The sequence below is a fragment of the Bombina bombina genome, chromosome 6 (genome assembly GCF_027579735.1).
Source record: "Bombina bombina isolate aBomBom1 chromosome 6, aBomBom1.pri, whole genome shotgun sequence".
Classification (NCBI taxonomy): domain Eukaryota; kingdom Metazoa; phylum Chordata; class Amphibia; order Anura; family Bombinatoridae; genus Bombina; species Bombina bombina.
In genome coordinates this window covers 491,375,872-491,393,287 of record NC_069504.1, presented here as the reverse complement: position 1 = coordinate 491,393,287, position 17,416 = coordinate 491,375,872, and the positions used below count along the sequence as shown (strand labels likewise).

Here is a 17,416-nt window from a genome sequence, read left to right as displayed (position 1 = left end):
ATACATATATAAGTAGTTTTATATTTTCGAAAATGGACCATAGAGCTGAACTATCTTTACTTAACCAGATGTTTTTTATTTTCTTCAGTTACCTATGGCTGATAAAAAACGACCTTCTGGAGCCCAGTACCACAAACGAAAGGCAGAACAAGATAAGGAGCAAGCAAAGCAAGAGGGGTTCTTCCTTAGATACCTTCATACACAGCAACCAAATCAAGAACAAGAATGTGACTGTACTCTAGTGGAACCTGCCACTGGGGATGGGGAAGCTGAATGTTGTGCTCCAACTACAAGTCATACTGAAGTTTCACAATTTGGAAATGTTTCTAGAAATAATGAAGAAGAAAAAGATGTCAATAACAGTGAGACTAGTAGTAGCACTGCAAAGTCATCAAAAGAAAACAATATTGTGCCTGATTTTGATTACAGTGACCCTGCTAAATGGCCCAACTCTTGCAGTTCTGATCTACGACAGCTTATAATTCAACATGGACTACAGGAGGTTGTATTACATGATTTTCCCAAAGACTCAAAAAACAGACGATTTTCTACTGTACACTACAAGAGGTGACTGGCAAATGGTGAAGAAGTGTGTCGCCAATGGTTGATATATTCAACCTCAAAAGATGTGTTTTTTTGTTTTTGCTGTAAATTGTTCAGTAAAAGAAATGTTGCATCATCCCTACAAGAAACAGGTTCAAAAGACTGGAAGAACATTGGAGCAATTATTTCTTCACATGAGAGGAATACTGACCATTTGGAAAACTATCAAGCCTGGCGTGAGCTTGAATTCCGCTTATCTAAAGAAAAAACAATTGATGCTCTAAACCAGCTGAAAATTAGGCAAGAAGAACAATATTGGTAACAAGTCTTGCAACGCTTGATTGCTTTGGTAAGAGTTCTTGCCATGCAAAACTTATCATTCCGTGGTACAAATGACAAGTTGTATAGTGCCGGCAATGGAAATTTTGAAAAGTTTGTCGAATATCTAGCCCTTTTTGATCATATCATGAATGAACATTTGCATAGGGTTAAAGTTCAAGAAACATTGGTTCAATACCTGGGAAAAGATATCCAGAATGAGCTTATACAGCTTCTAGCCGGTGCTATAAAGAAGAAAATTATAACAAGTACAACCTCAGCTAAATACTATTCAATTATTCTGGACTGCACACCCGATGTTTCTCACATTGAGCAAATGACAATGATTGTACGTTTTGTTGATGTAAGCAAACCATCAGATAATGAGTCTGAAAGTATTACTATAAGAGAACATTTCTTAGGATTTATTCCACTACAGGAGACTACAGGTGCCTTTATAGCAGAAACTCTTCTTGAACAGCTGAAGCTAATTCAATTGCCAATTGAAAATCTGCGTGGTCAAGGATATGACAATGGCAGTAACATGAAAGGCAAACAAAATGGAGCACAAAAGAGAATACTGGACTTAAACCCACGTGCGTTTTTTGTGCCCTGCAATGCACACTCTTTAAACTTGGTAGTCAATGATGCTGCTAGGTGTTGTCTGGAAGCAACTACTTTCTTCGGGTTAGTTCAACAGATTTATAATTATTTCTCTACATCAACTAAGCGTTGGCAAGTTCTAATTAGCCATATATCAGACTTAGGCATAACTGTTAAGCCATTGAGTGAAACAAGATGGGAGAGTCGGATTGATACTTTGAAACCACTGAGATATCATCTTGGTAATATATATGATGCTTTGATAGAGATTTTTGAGGATACAAGCCTATCAGGTCCATCTGGAAATACTTCCCAAGTTGAAGCCAAGGGCCTTGCTGATGCAGTTAGTAAATTCAAGTTTGTGGTATCCCTTGTTACATGGTACAACATCCTTTTTGAAGTCAATCTTACAAGCAAGCTACTACAAAATAAGGAAGCTGATTTAAATTCAGCAACAAGACAATTGCAAGTGACCAAGAATTATCTCATAACCTGCAGGTGTGATAAGGGTTTTCAACAAGTTTTGACAGATGCTACTGAGATTGCAAATGAGATACAGATAGTACCAAACTTTGAGACAGAAGATCAAGTTCGAAACAGGAGAAAGAAATGGCAGTTTGATTATGAGGCCCGAGAAGAAGCACCACAAGATCCAAAGCAGAAATTCAAAACAGGTTTTTACTATGCTGTTTTAGACATGGCAATACAATCGATTGAAGAGAGATTCCAACAGCTACAAAAATATAATTCACTATTTGGCTTTCTATATGACATATACAGTATAAAGAAAAAATCAACAGAAGATTTACTTAAGGACTGTAATAATTTGGAAAAGTCATTGATGCATAATGGAAACAAAGATATTGATGCTGAAGATCTGCGTTGTGAACTTGAAGCAATAGCTCGAAAACTTCTAAAGCCTATACCGCCACAAGAAGTACTTCTCTTCATACTACAAAATAAACTTCTGGATAACGTGCCAAATGTTTCTGTTGCTCTGAGGATCCTTCTCACACTTCAAGTATCAGTGGCAAGTGGTGAACGTAGTTTCTCAAAGCTCAAACTTATAAAAAGTTACATACGTTCTACAATGTTGGAAAAGAGACTAGTTGGCTTGGCAACTATATCTATTGAACATACACAGGCAGCAGCACTTGATCTGGCTGAAATGGTGACAAAATTTGCAAAGGAAAAGGCACGCAGAGTGAGATTTTGAGGTGTCTGAAATGTAAAAAAATTTTCTGACAAATCTGTGGTTTTTTTTGGTTTGTTTCTCTGGCTGTAAGGAAAATACAGACTCAATTAATATATATTTTGTTTATTTAAAAGTTAAAATATATTTTTTGTTAATATAGGCAATTTAACATTTGGTTACTTAATATTTTGCCTTTAATATTGTTGCTTTTGGCATCTTCTGCCACACCACTTATTCATGAAAATTAAATTTTTTTTAAAAGTTTTATGATTTGTTTCTTTAATTTTTTATTTTTTTTTTGGCATGGGGGGGGGCGCAAGTAACTGGTCTCGCCTAGGGCACAAAATAGTCTAGCACCGGCCCTGAATACATTAGATTGGTGACTATAACTTTATTATAGCAATCACCTATTATTGACAGGGATAAGACACCCCGTTTAGAAATATGAGTCTCTGATTTGTCCAAAATGGGGTTTCATTCTCCTTTGTGTGGCTTCTGGGGTGCTTCCTTTTAGCAAACAGCTCCATAGTTTGTAGCTGGGGATAATGTGCAAATGAAAAGTGAAATATGACCAACTCATTTAAAGAAATGGAATCCCTTCTTTAAAATGTGTTTCCCACTAATTAAATTAGAGGGGAGATAAGGGTTCTTTATTAATTCTCCTCCCCATTCATAGAAAAACACATTGGTGACCAGTGGGACAGGTGATCACCATTTTTCACAGTGGTCACCTGCATCTCAGGGGATAACAGACACCTTATTTCAAATAATGAATCACCTGTCCCACTAGGTCCTCCTCTTTCAAATAATGAATCACCTGTCCCTCTAAGTCAAACATGGTGTTAAACCCCCTCAGCTTAATCAATTTTATGACAAGCTTCTGCACCATAGAGTGACCTGTGACACCTCATTTAAAAGGGTGTATCCCCTATACTTTGCATAAATGGTACAGGGATAACATATGGCCAGTATAAGAGTTTCCCTCCACACCACTAGGAAAATGGACACCTCAGTCTTATTGTTCCAAAAAACTAAAGGAATGCTAATTAGGACACCATACACCATACATAATCCCCCCCCCCCCCCCCGTAAAAAAAAACCACTGAAAAAAATGTATGCTTAGTAAATTGGTGTACACTGTCCCTTTAAGTAAGAGACCATCAAATTCATTATTTGGATTAGGACTTTACTGATTCTATCTGAAAAATCACTTTAAAAGGACACTGAACCCAAATTTTTTACTTTCATGATTCAAATAACAACTTTCTAATTTACTCCTATCTAATTTACTACCTATTATACCAGATATAGAGGGATCAGGGGGTGTGATGTGTCAGGTGGGAGGATGATCTCTACACTAAAGCTAAAATTAACCCTGCAAGTTCCCTACAAGCTACCTAATTAACCCCTTCACTGCTAGACATAATACATGTGTGATGCGCAGCGGCATTTAGATGCCTTTTAATTAACAAAAAGCAACGCCAAAGCCATATATGTCTGCTATTTATGAACAAAGGGGATCCCAGAGAAACATTTACAACCATGTGTGCCGTCATTGCACAAGCTGTTGGTAAATAATTTCAGTGAGAAACCTAAAGTTTGTGAAAAAGTTTGTGAAAAAGTGAACGATTTTTTTTTATTCGATCGCATTTGGTGGTGAAATGGTGGCATGAAATATACCAAAATGGGTCTAGATAAATACTTTGGGTATAAATATAAGCATAAATATAAGTCAATATTATTGCGAGATGTTAATCCCAATTTTATTTGAACTATGTAAGTATATTTAGCAGATAGAAGTATATTTGTTTTTGCAGCACAGATATAGGCTCATATTATTGCGAGATGTTTATCCCAATCTTATTAGAAGCTATGTAAGTATATTTGGCAGACAGAAGCATATACAAATATGCCATGAAAGAGTGGACTTAAGTGGTTGGATGTGCACCAATATTTTTTGCAGTTTTGTAATTATTTTAGTCACTTTGGTAGAACTCCCACAATATCACCTAGATTTAGAGTTTGGCATTAGCCGTCAAAACCAGCGTTAGGGGCTCCTAACGCTGGATTATACCGCCCGCTGGTATTTAGAGTCAGTCAGGAAAGGGTCTAACGCTCACTTTGCAGCCGCAACTTTTCCATACCGCAAATCCCCCTACGCCATTTGCGTATCCTATCTTTTCAATGGGATCTTTCTAACGCCGGTATTTAGAGTCGTGGCTGAAGTGAGCGTTAGAAATCTAACGACAAAACTCCAGCCGCAGAAAAAAGCCAGGAGTTAAGAGCTTTTTGGGCTAACGCCGGTTCATAAAGCTCTTAACTACTGTGCTCTAAAGTACACTAACACCCATAAACTACCTATGCACCCCTAAACCGAGGCCCCCCCACATCGCCACCACTCTATTAAATTTTTTTAACCCCTAATCTGCCGACCGCACACCGCCGCAACCTACATTATCCCTATGTACCCCTAATCTGCTGCCCCTAACACCGCCGACCCCTATATTATATTTATTAACACCTAATCTGCCGCCCCCAACGTCGCCTCCACCTACCTACAATTATTAACCCCTAATCTGCTGACCGGACCTCACCGCTACTCTAATAAATGTATTAACCCCTAATCCGCCTCACTCCCACCTCAATAACCCTATAATAAATAGTATTAACCCCTAATCTGCCCTCCCTAACATCACCGACACCTAACTTCAAGTATTAACCCCTAATCTGCCGACCGGACCTCACCGCTACTATAATAAATGTATTAACCCCTAAAGCTAAGTCTAAGCCTAACCCTAACACCCCCCTAAGTTAAATATAATTTTATTCTAACAAAATAAATTAACTCTTATTAAATAAATTATTCCTATTTAAAGCTAAATACTTACCTGTAAAATAAATCCTAATATAGCTACAATATAAATATAATTATATTTGTAGCTATTTTAGGATTAATATTTATTTTACAGGCAACTTTGTATTTATTTTAACCAGGTACAATAGCTATTAAATAGTTAATAACTATTTAATAGCTACCTAGTTAAAATAATTACAAAATTACCTGTAAAATAAATCCTAACCTAAGTTACAATTAAACCTAACACTACACTATCAATAAATTAATTAAATACAATACCTACAAATAAATACAATTAAATAAACTAACTAAAGTACAAAAAATAAAAAAGAACTAAGTTACAAAAAAATAAAAAAATATTTACAATTTTAAACTAATTACACCTACTCTAAGCCCCCTAATAAAATAACAAAGCCCCCCAAAATAAAAAAATGCCCTACCCTATTCTAAAATTAAAATAGAAAAGCTCTTTTACCTTACCAGCCCTTAAAAGGGCCTTTTGCGGGGCATGCCCCAAAGAATTCAGCTCTTTTGCCTGGAAAAAAAAACATACAATACCCCCCCCCAACATTACAACCCACCACCCACATACCCCTAATCTAACCCAACCCCCCTTAAATAAACCTAACACTAAGCCCCTGAAGATCTTCCTACCTTATCTTCACCACACCGGGTATCACCGATCGCTCCAGGCTCCGATGTCTTGATCCAAGCCCAAGCGGGGTGCTGAAGACGTCCATCCTCCGTCTGAAGTCTTGATCCAAGCGGCTGAAGAAGTCCATCTTCGGGCAGAAGTCTTCATCCTATCCGGGCAGAAGAGGAGATCCGGACCGGCAAACATCTTCATCCAAGCAGCATCTTCTATGTTCTTCCATCCGATGATGAGCGGCTCCATCTTCAAGACCTCCGGCGCGGATCCATCCTCTTCTTCCGAAGACTAGACGACGAATGAAGGTTCCTTTAAGGGACGTCATCCAAGATGGCGTCCCTTGAATTCCGATTGGCTGATAGGATTCTATCAGCCAATCGGAATTAAGGTAGGAAAATTCTGATTGGCTGATGGAATCAGCCAATCAGATTCAAGTTCAATCCGATTGGCTGATCCAATCAGCCAATCAGATTGAGCTCGCATTCTATTGGCTGATCGGAACAGCCAATAGAATGCGAGCTCAATCTGATTGGCTGATTGCAGGGGGCTGCGGGGGCGCCACCTACATAATACCTATTAACCCCTATCCTGCCCCCCCATACCGCTGCCACCTATTAACCCCTATCCTGCCAATCCCGTACCCCGCCGCAACTAAATAATCGGAACAGCCAATAGAATGCGAGTTCAATCTGATTGGCTGATTGGATCAGCCAATCGGATTGAACTTCAATCTGATTGGCTGATTTAATCAGCCAATCAGATTTTTCCTACCTTAATTCCGATTGGCTGATAGAATCCTATCAGCCAATCGGAATTCGAGGGACGCCATCTTGGATGACGTCTCTTAAAGCAACCGTCATTCGTCGTTCAGTCGTCGGTGGAAGAAGATGGCTCCACGTCGGCTTGTCTGAAGATGGCTCCACTCCGAATGGATGAAGATTGAAGACGCCGCCTGGATGTTGACTTCAATCGGATGGAAGACTTCTTCAGCGCCCCTTGGATGATGACTTCTGCCGCTCCGGATGTCTTCTTCTGTTCCATTTGTGGTCGGCTGGCTGAAGACGGCTAAAGGTAGGATGATCTTCAGGGGGGTAGTGTTAGGTTTATTTAAGGGGGATTGGGTTAGATTAGGGGTGTGTGGGTGGTGGGTTTTAATGTTGGGGGGGTTGTATTTTTTTTTACAGGCAAAAGAGCTGAATTCTTTGGGGCATGCCCCACAAAAGGCCCTTTTAAGGGCTGGTAAGGTAATAGAGCTGTTAACTTTTTAATGTAGAATAGGGTAGGGCATTTTTTTATTTTGGGGGGCTTTGTTATTTTATTAGGGGGCTTAGATTAGGTGTAAGTAGCTTAAAATTGTAATATTTTTTAAATGTTTGTAACTTATTTTTTTTATTTTTTGTAACTTAGTTGTTTTTTATTTTTTGTACTTTAGTTAGTTTATTTAATTGTATTTAATTGTACTTATTTGTAGGTAATTTATTTAATTAATTTAATGATAGTGTAGTGTTAGGTTTAATTGTAACTTAGGTTAGGATTTATTTTACAGGTAATTTTGTATTTCTTTTAGCTAGGTAGTTATTAAATAGTTAATAACTATTTAATAACTATTCAAACTAGCTAAAATAAATACAAAGTTACCTGTAAAATAAATATAAATCCTAAAATAGCTACAATGTAATTATTAATTACATTGTAGCTATCTTAGGGTTTATTTTACAGGTAAGTATTTAGTTTTAAATAGGAATAATTTATTTAATGATAGTGTAGTGTTAGGTGTAATTGTAACTTAGGTTAGTTTTTATTTTACAGGTAAATTTGTCTTTATTTTAACTAGGTAGCTATTAAATAGTTAATAACTATTTAATAGCTATTGTACCTAGTTAAAATAAATTGAAATTTGCCTGTAAAATAAAAATAAATCCTAAAATAGCTACAATATAATTATTATTTATATTGTAGCTATATTAGGGTTTATTTTAAAGGTAAGTATTTAGTTTTAAATAGGATTAATTTAGTTAATAAGATTTATAATATTTAGATGTATTTAATTAATATTTAAGTTAGGGGGGTGTTAGGGTTAGACTTAGGTTTAGGGGTTAATAATTTTATTATAGTTGCGGCGGTGTAGGGGGACAGGATAGGGGTTAATAGGTATTATGTAAGTGGTGGCGGGGTCCGGGAGCGGCAGTTTAGGTGTTAACATATATATTATAGTTGCGGCGGGGTCCGGGAGCAGCGGTTTAGGGGTTAACATATATATTATAGTTGCACCGGGGTCCGGGAGCGGCGGTTTAGGGGTTAACATATATATTATAGTTGCAGCGGGGTCCAGGAGCGGCGGTTTAGGGGGTAATACATTTATTTAGTTGCAGCGGTGTAGGGGGGCAGATTAGGGGTGTTTAGACTCGGGGTACATGTTAGGGTGTTAGGTGCAGACATCTCCCATAGAAATCAATGGGATGTCGGGCAGCAGCGAACATGAACTTTCGCTATGGTCAGACTCCCATTGATTCCTATGGGATCCGCCGCCTCTAGGGCGGCGGATTGAAAACCAGGTACGCTGGGCCGGAAAAGTGCCGAGCGTACCTGCTAGTCAGATTGTGCCGAACTTGTGTGCGGAACATCTGGAGTGACGTAAGAATCGATCTGTGTTGGACTGAGTCCGGCGGATCGAAGCTTACGTCACAAAATTCTACTTTTGCCAGTGTGTAGGGCTTGATTACTTAGGCGAATCAGCCTCGCCACAAATACGCTGCGGAATTCCAGCGTATTTGAGGTTGACGGCTTGATAACTAGGGGCCATAGGCTCATATTATTGCGAGATGTTTATCTCAATCTTATTAGAAGCTATGTAAGTATATTTGGCAGACAGAAGCATATACAAATATGCCATGAAAGAGTGGACTTAAGTGGCTGGATGTGCACCAATATTTTTTGCTGTTTAGTAATTATTTTGGTCACTTTGGTAGCACTCCCATAATATGTGTGTTAAGATTAAACAGTCCTTTTGTGGTGTGCTTAACCAAAAAAAACCTTTGTTGAAATACTTTGGTTTGTCTACTACACTAAACTAAAGCTAAAATGAACCCTACAAGCTCCCTACAATCTCCATAATTAACCCCTTCACTGCTCGGCATAATACACGTGTAGTGCGCAGCGGCATTTAGCGGCCTTCTAATTACCGAAAAGCAATGCCAAAGCCATATATGTCAGCTATTTCTGAACAAAGGGGGTCCCAGAGAAGCATTTACAACCATTTATGCCATAATTGCACAAGCTGTTTGTAAATAATTTCGGTGAGAAACCTAAAATGTTGAAAAATTTAACGTTTTTTTTTTATTTGATCGCATTTGGCGATGAAATGGTGGCATGAAGTATACCAAAATGGGCCTATATCAATACTTGGGGTTGTCTACTACACTAAAGCTAAAATTAACCCTAGAAGCTCCCTACATGCTCCCTAATAAACCCCTTCACTGCTGGGCATAATACACATGTGGTGCGCAGTGGCATTTAGCGGCCTTCTAATTACCAAAAAGCAACGCCAAAGCCATATATGTCTGCTATTTCTGAACAAAGGGAATCCCAGAGAAAGCATTTACAACCATTTATGCCATAATTGCACAAGTTGTTTGTAAATAATTTCAGTGAGAAACCTAAAGTTTGTGAAATAATTTGTAAACAAGTGAACTTTTTTTTTATTTGATCGCATTTGGCGGTGAAATAGTGGCATGAAATATACCAAAATGGGTCTAGATCAATACTTTGGGTTGTCTTCTAAAAAAAAATATATGCATGTCAAGGGATATTCAGGGATTCCTGAAAGATATCAGTGACCCAATGTAACTAGCGCTAATTTTGAAAAAAAGTCAACTAGATTACGAGTTTTGCGTTAGAGGCTGTGCGGTGCTAACGAGCACTTTATGCTCACCGCTCACTTACAGACAGCGCTGGTATTACGGGTTTTTACAAACCAGACAAGAAGTGAGCGTTGAGCAAAATTTTGATCATTACCGCACTCCAATACCAGCGCTGCTTACGTTAGCGGTGAGCTGGTGTAACATGCTCATGTATGATTTCCCCATAGGAATCAACGGGGAGAGCCGGCTGAAAAAAAGTCTAACACCTGCAAAAAAGCAGCCTAAAACTCCTTAACGCAGCCCCATTGATTCCTATGGGGAAATAAATTTTATGTCTACACCTAACACCCTAACATGAACCCCGAGGCTAAAAACCCTGAATCTTACAATTATTAACCCCTAATCTGCCACCCCTGACATCGCTGACACCTACATTATAATTATTAACCCCTAATCTGCCGCTTCGGACACCGCCGCCACCTACATTATACTTATGAACCCCTACTCTGCCGCCCCCAACGTCGCCGCCACTATAATAAACATATTAACCCCTAAACCGCCGCACTCCAGCCTCGCAAACATTAGTTAAATATTATTAACCCCTAATCTGCCGGCCCTAACATCGCCGACGCCTACCTACATTTTTTAACCCCTAATCTGCCGCCCCTAACGTCACCGCCACTATATTAAAGTTACTAAACCCTAAACCTAACACTCCCTAACTTAAATATAATTAAAAGAAATCAAAATAAAAATTCCTATCATTAAAGGGACACTGAACCCAAATTTTTTCTTTTGTGATTCAGATAGAGCACGACATTTTAAGCAATTTTCTACTTTACTCCTATTATCAAATTTTCTTAATTCTCTTGGTATCTTTATTTGAAATGCAAGAATGGAAGTTTAGATGCCGGCCCATTTTTGTGAACAACCTGGGTTGTCCTTGCTGATTGGTGGATAAATTCATCCACCGATAAAAAAGTGCTATCCAGAGATCTGAACCCAAAAAAACTTAGATGCCTTCTTTTTCAAATAAAGATAAACGAGAACGAAGAAAAATTGATAATAGGAGTAAATTAGAAAGTTGTTTAAAATGGCATGCTCTGTCTGAATCATGAAACAAAAAAAATTGGGTTCAGTGTCCCTTTAACTAAATTATTCGTATTTAAACTAAATACTTACCTATAAAATAAACCCTAAGCTAGCTACAATATAACTAATAGTTACATTGTAGCTAGCTTAGGGTTTATTTTTATTTTACAGGCAAGTTTGTATTTATTTTAACTAGGTACAATAGTTATTAAATAGTTATTAACTATTTAATAACTACCTAGATAAAATAAATACAAAGTACCTGTAAAATAAAACCTAACCTAAGTTACAATTACACCTAACACTACACTATAATTAAATTATTTCCATAAATTAAATACAATTAAATACAATTCAATTAAATTATCTAAAGTACAAAAAAAACAAAAACACTAAATTACAGAAAATAATAAACAAATTACAAGATTTTTAAACTAATTACATCTAATCTAATCCCCCTAACAAAATAAAAAAGCCCCCCCAAAATAAAAAAGCCCTACCCTACACTAAATTAAAAATAGCCCTTAAAAGGGCCTTTTGCGGGGCATTGCCCCAAAGTAATCAGCTCTTTTACCTGTAAAAAAAATTACAAATCCCTCTCAACATTAAAACCCACCACCCACACAACCAACCCTACTCTAAAACCCACCCAATACCCCCTTAAAAAAACCTAACACTAACCCCTTGAAGATCACCTTACCTTGAAAAGTCTTCATCCAACCGGGCCGAAGTCCTCAACGAAGCCAGGAGAAGTCTTCATCCAAGCCGGGCAAAGTGGTTCTCCAGATGGGCAGAAGTCTTCATCCAGACGGCATCTTCTATCTTCATCCATCCGGCGCGGAGTGGGTCCATCTTCAAGACATCCGACATGGAGAATCCTCTTCATCCGACGGCTCCTCTGGAATGAAGGTTCCTTTAAATGATGTCATCCAAGATGGCGTCCCTTCAATTCCGATTGGATGATAGAATTCTATCAGCCAATCGGAATTAAGGTAGAAAAAATCCTATTGGCTGATGCAATCAGCCAATAGGATTGAGCTGGCATTCTATTGGTTGCATATTGATTGCATCAGCCAATAGGATTTTTTCTACCTTAATTCCGATTGGCTGATAGAATTCTATCAGCCAATCGGAATTGAAGGGACGCCAACTTGGATGACGTCATTTAAAGGAACCTTCATTCCAGAAGAGCCGTTGGATGAAGAGGATGATCCGTGTCGGATGTCTTGAAGATGGACCCGCTCCGCGCCGGATGGATGAAGATAGAAGATGCCGTCTGGATGAAGACTTCTGCCCGCCTGGAGGACCACTTTGCCCGGCTTGGATGAAGACTTCTCCTGGCTTCGTTGAGGACTTCGGCCCGGTTGGATGAAGACTTCTCCCGGTAAGGTGATCTTCAAGGGGTTAGTGTTAGGTTTTTTTAAGGGGGTTTTGGGTGGGTTTTAGAGTAGGGTTGGTTGTGTGGGTGGTGGGTTTTAATGTTGGGGGGGATTTGTAATCTTTTTTTACAGGTAAAAGAGCTTGATTACTTTGGGGCAATGACCCGCAAAAGGCCCTTTTAAGGGCTATTTGTATTTTAGTGTAGGGTAGGGCTTTTTTATTTTGGGGGGGCTTTTTTATTTTGTTGGGGGGATTAGATTAGGTGTAATTAGTTTAAAAATCTTGTAATTTGTTTATTATTTTCTGTAATTTAGTGGGGGTTTTTTGTACTTTAGCTAATTTTATTTAATTGTATTTAATTTAGGTAAGTCATTTAATTATAGTGTAGTGTGAGGTGTTATTGTAACTTAGGTTCGGTTTTATTTTACAGGTAGTTTTGTATTTATTTTAGCTAGGTAGTTATTAAATAGTTAATAACTATTTAATAACTAATCTACCTAGTTAAAATAAATACAAACTTGCCTGTAAAATAAAAATGAACCCTAAGATAGCTACAATGTAACTATGTAGCTATCTTAGGGTTTATTTTATAGGTAAGTATTTAGTTTTAAATAGGAATAATTTAGTTAATTATAGTAATTTTTATTTAGATTTATTTAAATTATATTTAAGTTAGGGGGGTTAGGGTTAGACTTAGATTTAGGGTTTTTTTTGTTGTTTTTTTTTTTCAAAAGGTTTATTAATTTTGTTCTAAACAATCAATCTTTCCAGATTTAACAAGGTCATAATATAACATTTTCATAATCTTTACTTTCTGTTTCAACTAATATCTAATAAAATATATATTTGCTATACCTTGACCACAGAAAAATTAAATCTTATAGGGAGGATACCTGTCAATAAAACATAACAATCATAATAATATAAAAAAGGTATTCCTTTTTCCCCTTTCTATTATCAAGAAGAAAGAAAGAAAAAAAAAGAACTAACAAACCTCCTGTCCTTTCTCCTTTTCAACCACAGAAACAACACAAAGAATCTATCTATCTATATTGATACCTTTCCCCCCTGGGTTCTATATAAGAGATAATCAGTTTGAATTTATAACATCTTAAACCGCATAAAAATAACTAAGTCTCTCCCCCCCCAAAAAAAAAAAAAAAAAAAACTTCTCTCTCCTCTCTTCCCCCCCTCTGTGTTCTAAACTTAGTCAGGCTTTTCAAAAAGCCATTCCCCTCTCAGTCTACAATTTTCCATATAGATTGTATTTTTTAAATTTCCAATTATTTTCTTCTGCTCTTCAATCTCCCTAGTTTTCATCCAGTTCTCCCATTTACTAAAGAAACATGTTGTATTGGTATCAATGTGGTATAGAGTCTCTTGTAGTTCTATAAGAAATTGGTGATGAATAATTTCCCCAAGATTCCCAAAGGAGGGTGATTTAACCTGTTTCCATCCTTTTAATATAAGATTCCTTGCTAACAAAATTATCATCGTTATAAATTTTCGATTTTGTAGCTGTTCTTTTTTATAGTGGAAAAAAAAAGATCTGTTCTGGTTGTAAGAGCATTTGAGTTTGATAAACTTTGCTCAACCAGTAATTTATCTTTCCCCAAAATCTTTGTATCTTAGGGCAGAGCCAGAAGCTATGAATCAAATTTGTCTTTGATTGTCTACATTTAGTACACAACGTTCCTTCCCCTATACCACCCCATTTGGCAATCTTCTCAGGTGTGATATACACCATCCACATTAATTTTACATGCTGTTCACGCATAGGGATAGCTAATGATGCTTCCTCCACTCTCTCCACGCTTTTTAATATTAATTGCGTGGTTAGATTCGGAAAATACAATTCCCTCCATTTTGCAGTTCCAGTTTCAATATGTTGTTTGTAGTTTATATTATTTATTAGATTGTATAACAGAGATATTGAATATTTGCCACTTTTAATAAGATTAATTACCGGAACTGATGGTGCAAGATCCCAGTTATTCCCTTGTATTTGTATTAGTTTGAGGCAATAATGCCTGATTTGTAAAAACGAGAAAAAATGTTTCTCTGAGAGGAGATATTTATTTTTAATTGTTTCGAAATCTTCAACCTGAATTATACCCTGGTTATTTTTTGTTAATTGAATAATATTAGATAATCCCTTTTCTTGCCAAACTGAAAGTATTTTAGAGGAGAGACCCTGTTTGAATTCTGAGTTTCCTTTAATAGATAAATAATGTGTTGCATAGGGATATATACCTAAATATTTACACGTTCTGTGCCATGCTACAACTGTGTCCCTAAGCAAATCTATTCTTTTGACATATGGTGGGAGATTTTTAACCTCTAGATGGAGAATATTTTTTAAATATAAAGGTTTTATCAATCCATTTTCTATCTCTGGTAAAGTAAAATGATTACTCTCCAAGAGCCAATCTAGAGCAATTTAGGAGTTAATAACTTTAGTATAGTGGCGGCGACGTTGGGGGCGGCAGATTAGGGGTTAATAAATGTAGGTAGGTGTTGGCGATGTTAGGGACGGCAGATTAGGTGATAATAATATTTAACTGTTTGCGAGGCGGGAGTGCGGCGGTTTAGGGGTTAATATTTTTGTTATAGTGGCGGTGATGTCCGGTTCGGCAGATTAGGGGTTAAAAATTTTTTTTAGTGTTTGCGAAGCGGGAGAGCCTCGGTTTAGGGGTTAATAGGTAGTTTATGGGTGTTAGTGTACTTTTTAGCACTTTAGTTAATAGTTTTATGCTACATCGTTGTAGTGTAAAACTCTTAACTACTGACTTTAAAATGCGGTACCAGTCTTGACAGGAGAGGGTCTACCGCTCACTTTTTGGCAGACTCGTAATACCGGCCCTATGCAAGTCCCATTGAAAAAAAGAGGATACGCAATTTACGTAAGTGTATTTGCGGTATTTCCAAGTCTGGCCAAAAAAGTGAGCGGTGAACCTGTACCTTCAAGACTCGTAATACCAGCGGGCGTTAAAAAGCAGCATTAGGACCGCTTAACATTGCTTTTTTAACCTAACGCACAACTCGTAATCTAGCCGAGTTGTTTGGAAATAGCAATAGCTACTTATTTATTGCCCTATAACTTGCAAAAAAAGCAAAGAACATGTAAACATTGGGTATTTGGTGGTGGTAGATGTGTAACAGATTGTAACAAGTTAGAAAAAGTGTGTTTTTTTCCATTTTTTCCTCATATTTCTTTTTATAGTAAATAAGATATGATGAAAATAATGGTATATTTAGAAAGTCCATTTAATGGCGAGAAAAACGGTATATAATATGTGTGGGTACAGTAAATGAGTAAGAGGAAAAAACACTGCAAAAATGTAAAAATAGCCTTAGTCCCAAACGGATAGAAAATAGAAAAGTGCTGTGGTCATTAAGGGGTTAATGTTCCAAAGAGGAGAAATTGGTTTAGACACTGGATATATCCCAAACTCGGGCCCTGATTATCAAAACATTGTCAGACCCATGAAAAAATGCCTTTCTAGCCTTACCAGTCTCGTAATCAGTGGGTCCGACGATATATTCAAAGAAATTTGGCTGACCCTCTATGTTCTGACGAGTGATTATAATACGGATCACAATTTCAGCAAAAGTCTGCCAATATCGCCAGTAAACTCCGATCTTGGCATGGGGGGAGGGGGGCTCTGTATTAAAAATATGTTTATACAACATAGACTGTGCGTTCACTAAAACAAAAATGGTTTCTTGTGTAGCAACAGTTCAAATAATGCATTTGTAAATTAAGTTGCACTGTTCATTCGATAGATTTCTCACAATGACAATTCTCGTCACTGAAAGCCGGAAAGACTGATATGGCTGAAAAATACATATAGATGGGTTGGAAATTTAGTGTGGCTGTGAGCAAACGGACTGTAACTTTGATCCTTGATTGGTAAGAGAAAGCTTCATAGTCGCTGAGTCTATAATTATTCCTAGAAAAGAGACTTTTGATTAATGAGAACTCTTAAAAATTAATTCTCCAGCCATGTCTGTAAAGTAAAAACAGTAGACTGCTGGTATGAAAGACAGCTGAAGGAAAAAAAATGGAGCCTGAACTAATATGTTGTCCAGGTATAGAGCCACTGAACTACATGTGTTCTTATTACTGACAAAAGAGTTCATAGAACCTTCGTACAAATTCTGGGACCTGTAGATAGACCAAACAGAAGTGCCCCAAAGTAAAAAAGTTTGTTCTGAAAGGCAAAACTTAGAAACTGGAGATGGTCTAGGAATAGGAAGGCAATCATCCTTCAAATTAAATATGGACATATATTGACCCTGTTAAGTGAGGTGTAGAATTGTCTAGACTGTTCTATTTTGAGAAATTTGTTTAAAAACATAAAGTCCAGAATAGGGGGCCCATTTATCAAGCTCCGAGCTTGTGGGCCCGTGTTTCTGGCGAGTCTTCAGACTCGCCAGAAACAGCAGTTATGAAGCAGAGGTCACAAAGAGCGCTGCTCCATAACCCTGTCCGCCTGCTCTGATGAGGCGGACAGGAAGCGCCAGAAATCAACATGATTGAGTACAATCAGGTTGATTGACACCCCCCTGCTGTTGGCCCATTAGCCGCGAGTCTGCAGGGGGCGGCGTTGCACCAACAGCTCACAAGCGTATTGCTCTCCGCATTCAGCGAGGTCTTGCAGACCTGATCCGCACTGTCGGATCAGGTCCGCAAGACCTTTGATAAATAGGCCCCAAGGTCTGAAAAGTCACTCTTTTTGACAATAATAAAAACGGATTAAATAAAATCCTAGGCCTTCTTCTAAAACTTGAACTACAGCTAATACATCCATACCATTCAGGAGTCTTTTGGAACTCTTTGAGTAGGCCTTGATTTTAAAAAGGAAATTTATGCTTACCTGATAAATGTATTTCTTCTACGATACGACGAGTCCTAG

At 37.6% G+C, this 17,416-nt stretch overlaps 1 protein-coding gene across 1 annotated transcript; it reads left to right on the top strand.

Annotated features, from left to right (window-relative positions):
* The first annotated feature begins 907 nt into the window (after nt 1-907).
* LOC128664482 (zinc finger MYM-type protein 1-like) lies at nt 908-2,680 on the top strand. Its single transcript, XM_053719306.1, has one exon. The coding sequence runs from the start codon at nt 908-910 to the stop codon at nt 2,678-2,680; it is 1,773 nt and encodes a 590-aa protein (XP_053575281.1).
* Nucleotides 2,681-17,416: the final 14,736 nt, after the last annotated feature.

Coding starts and splice junctions, on each gene's coding strand:
- LOC128664482 (XM_053719306.1), top strand. CDS start 908: ATGCAAAACTTATCATTCCGTGGTACAAATGACAAGTTGTATAGTGCC.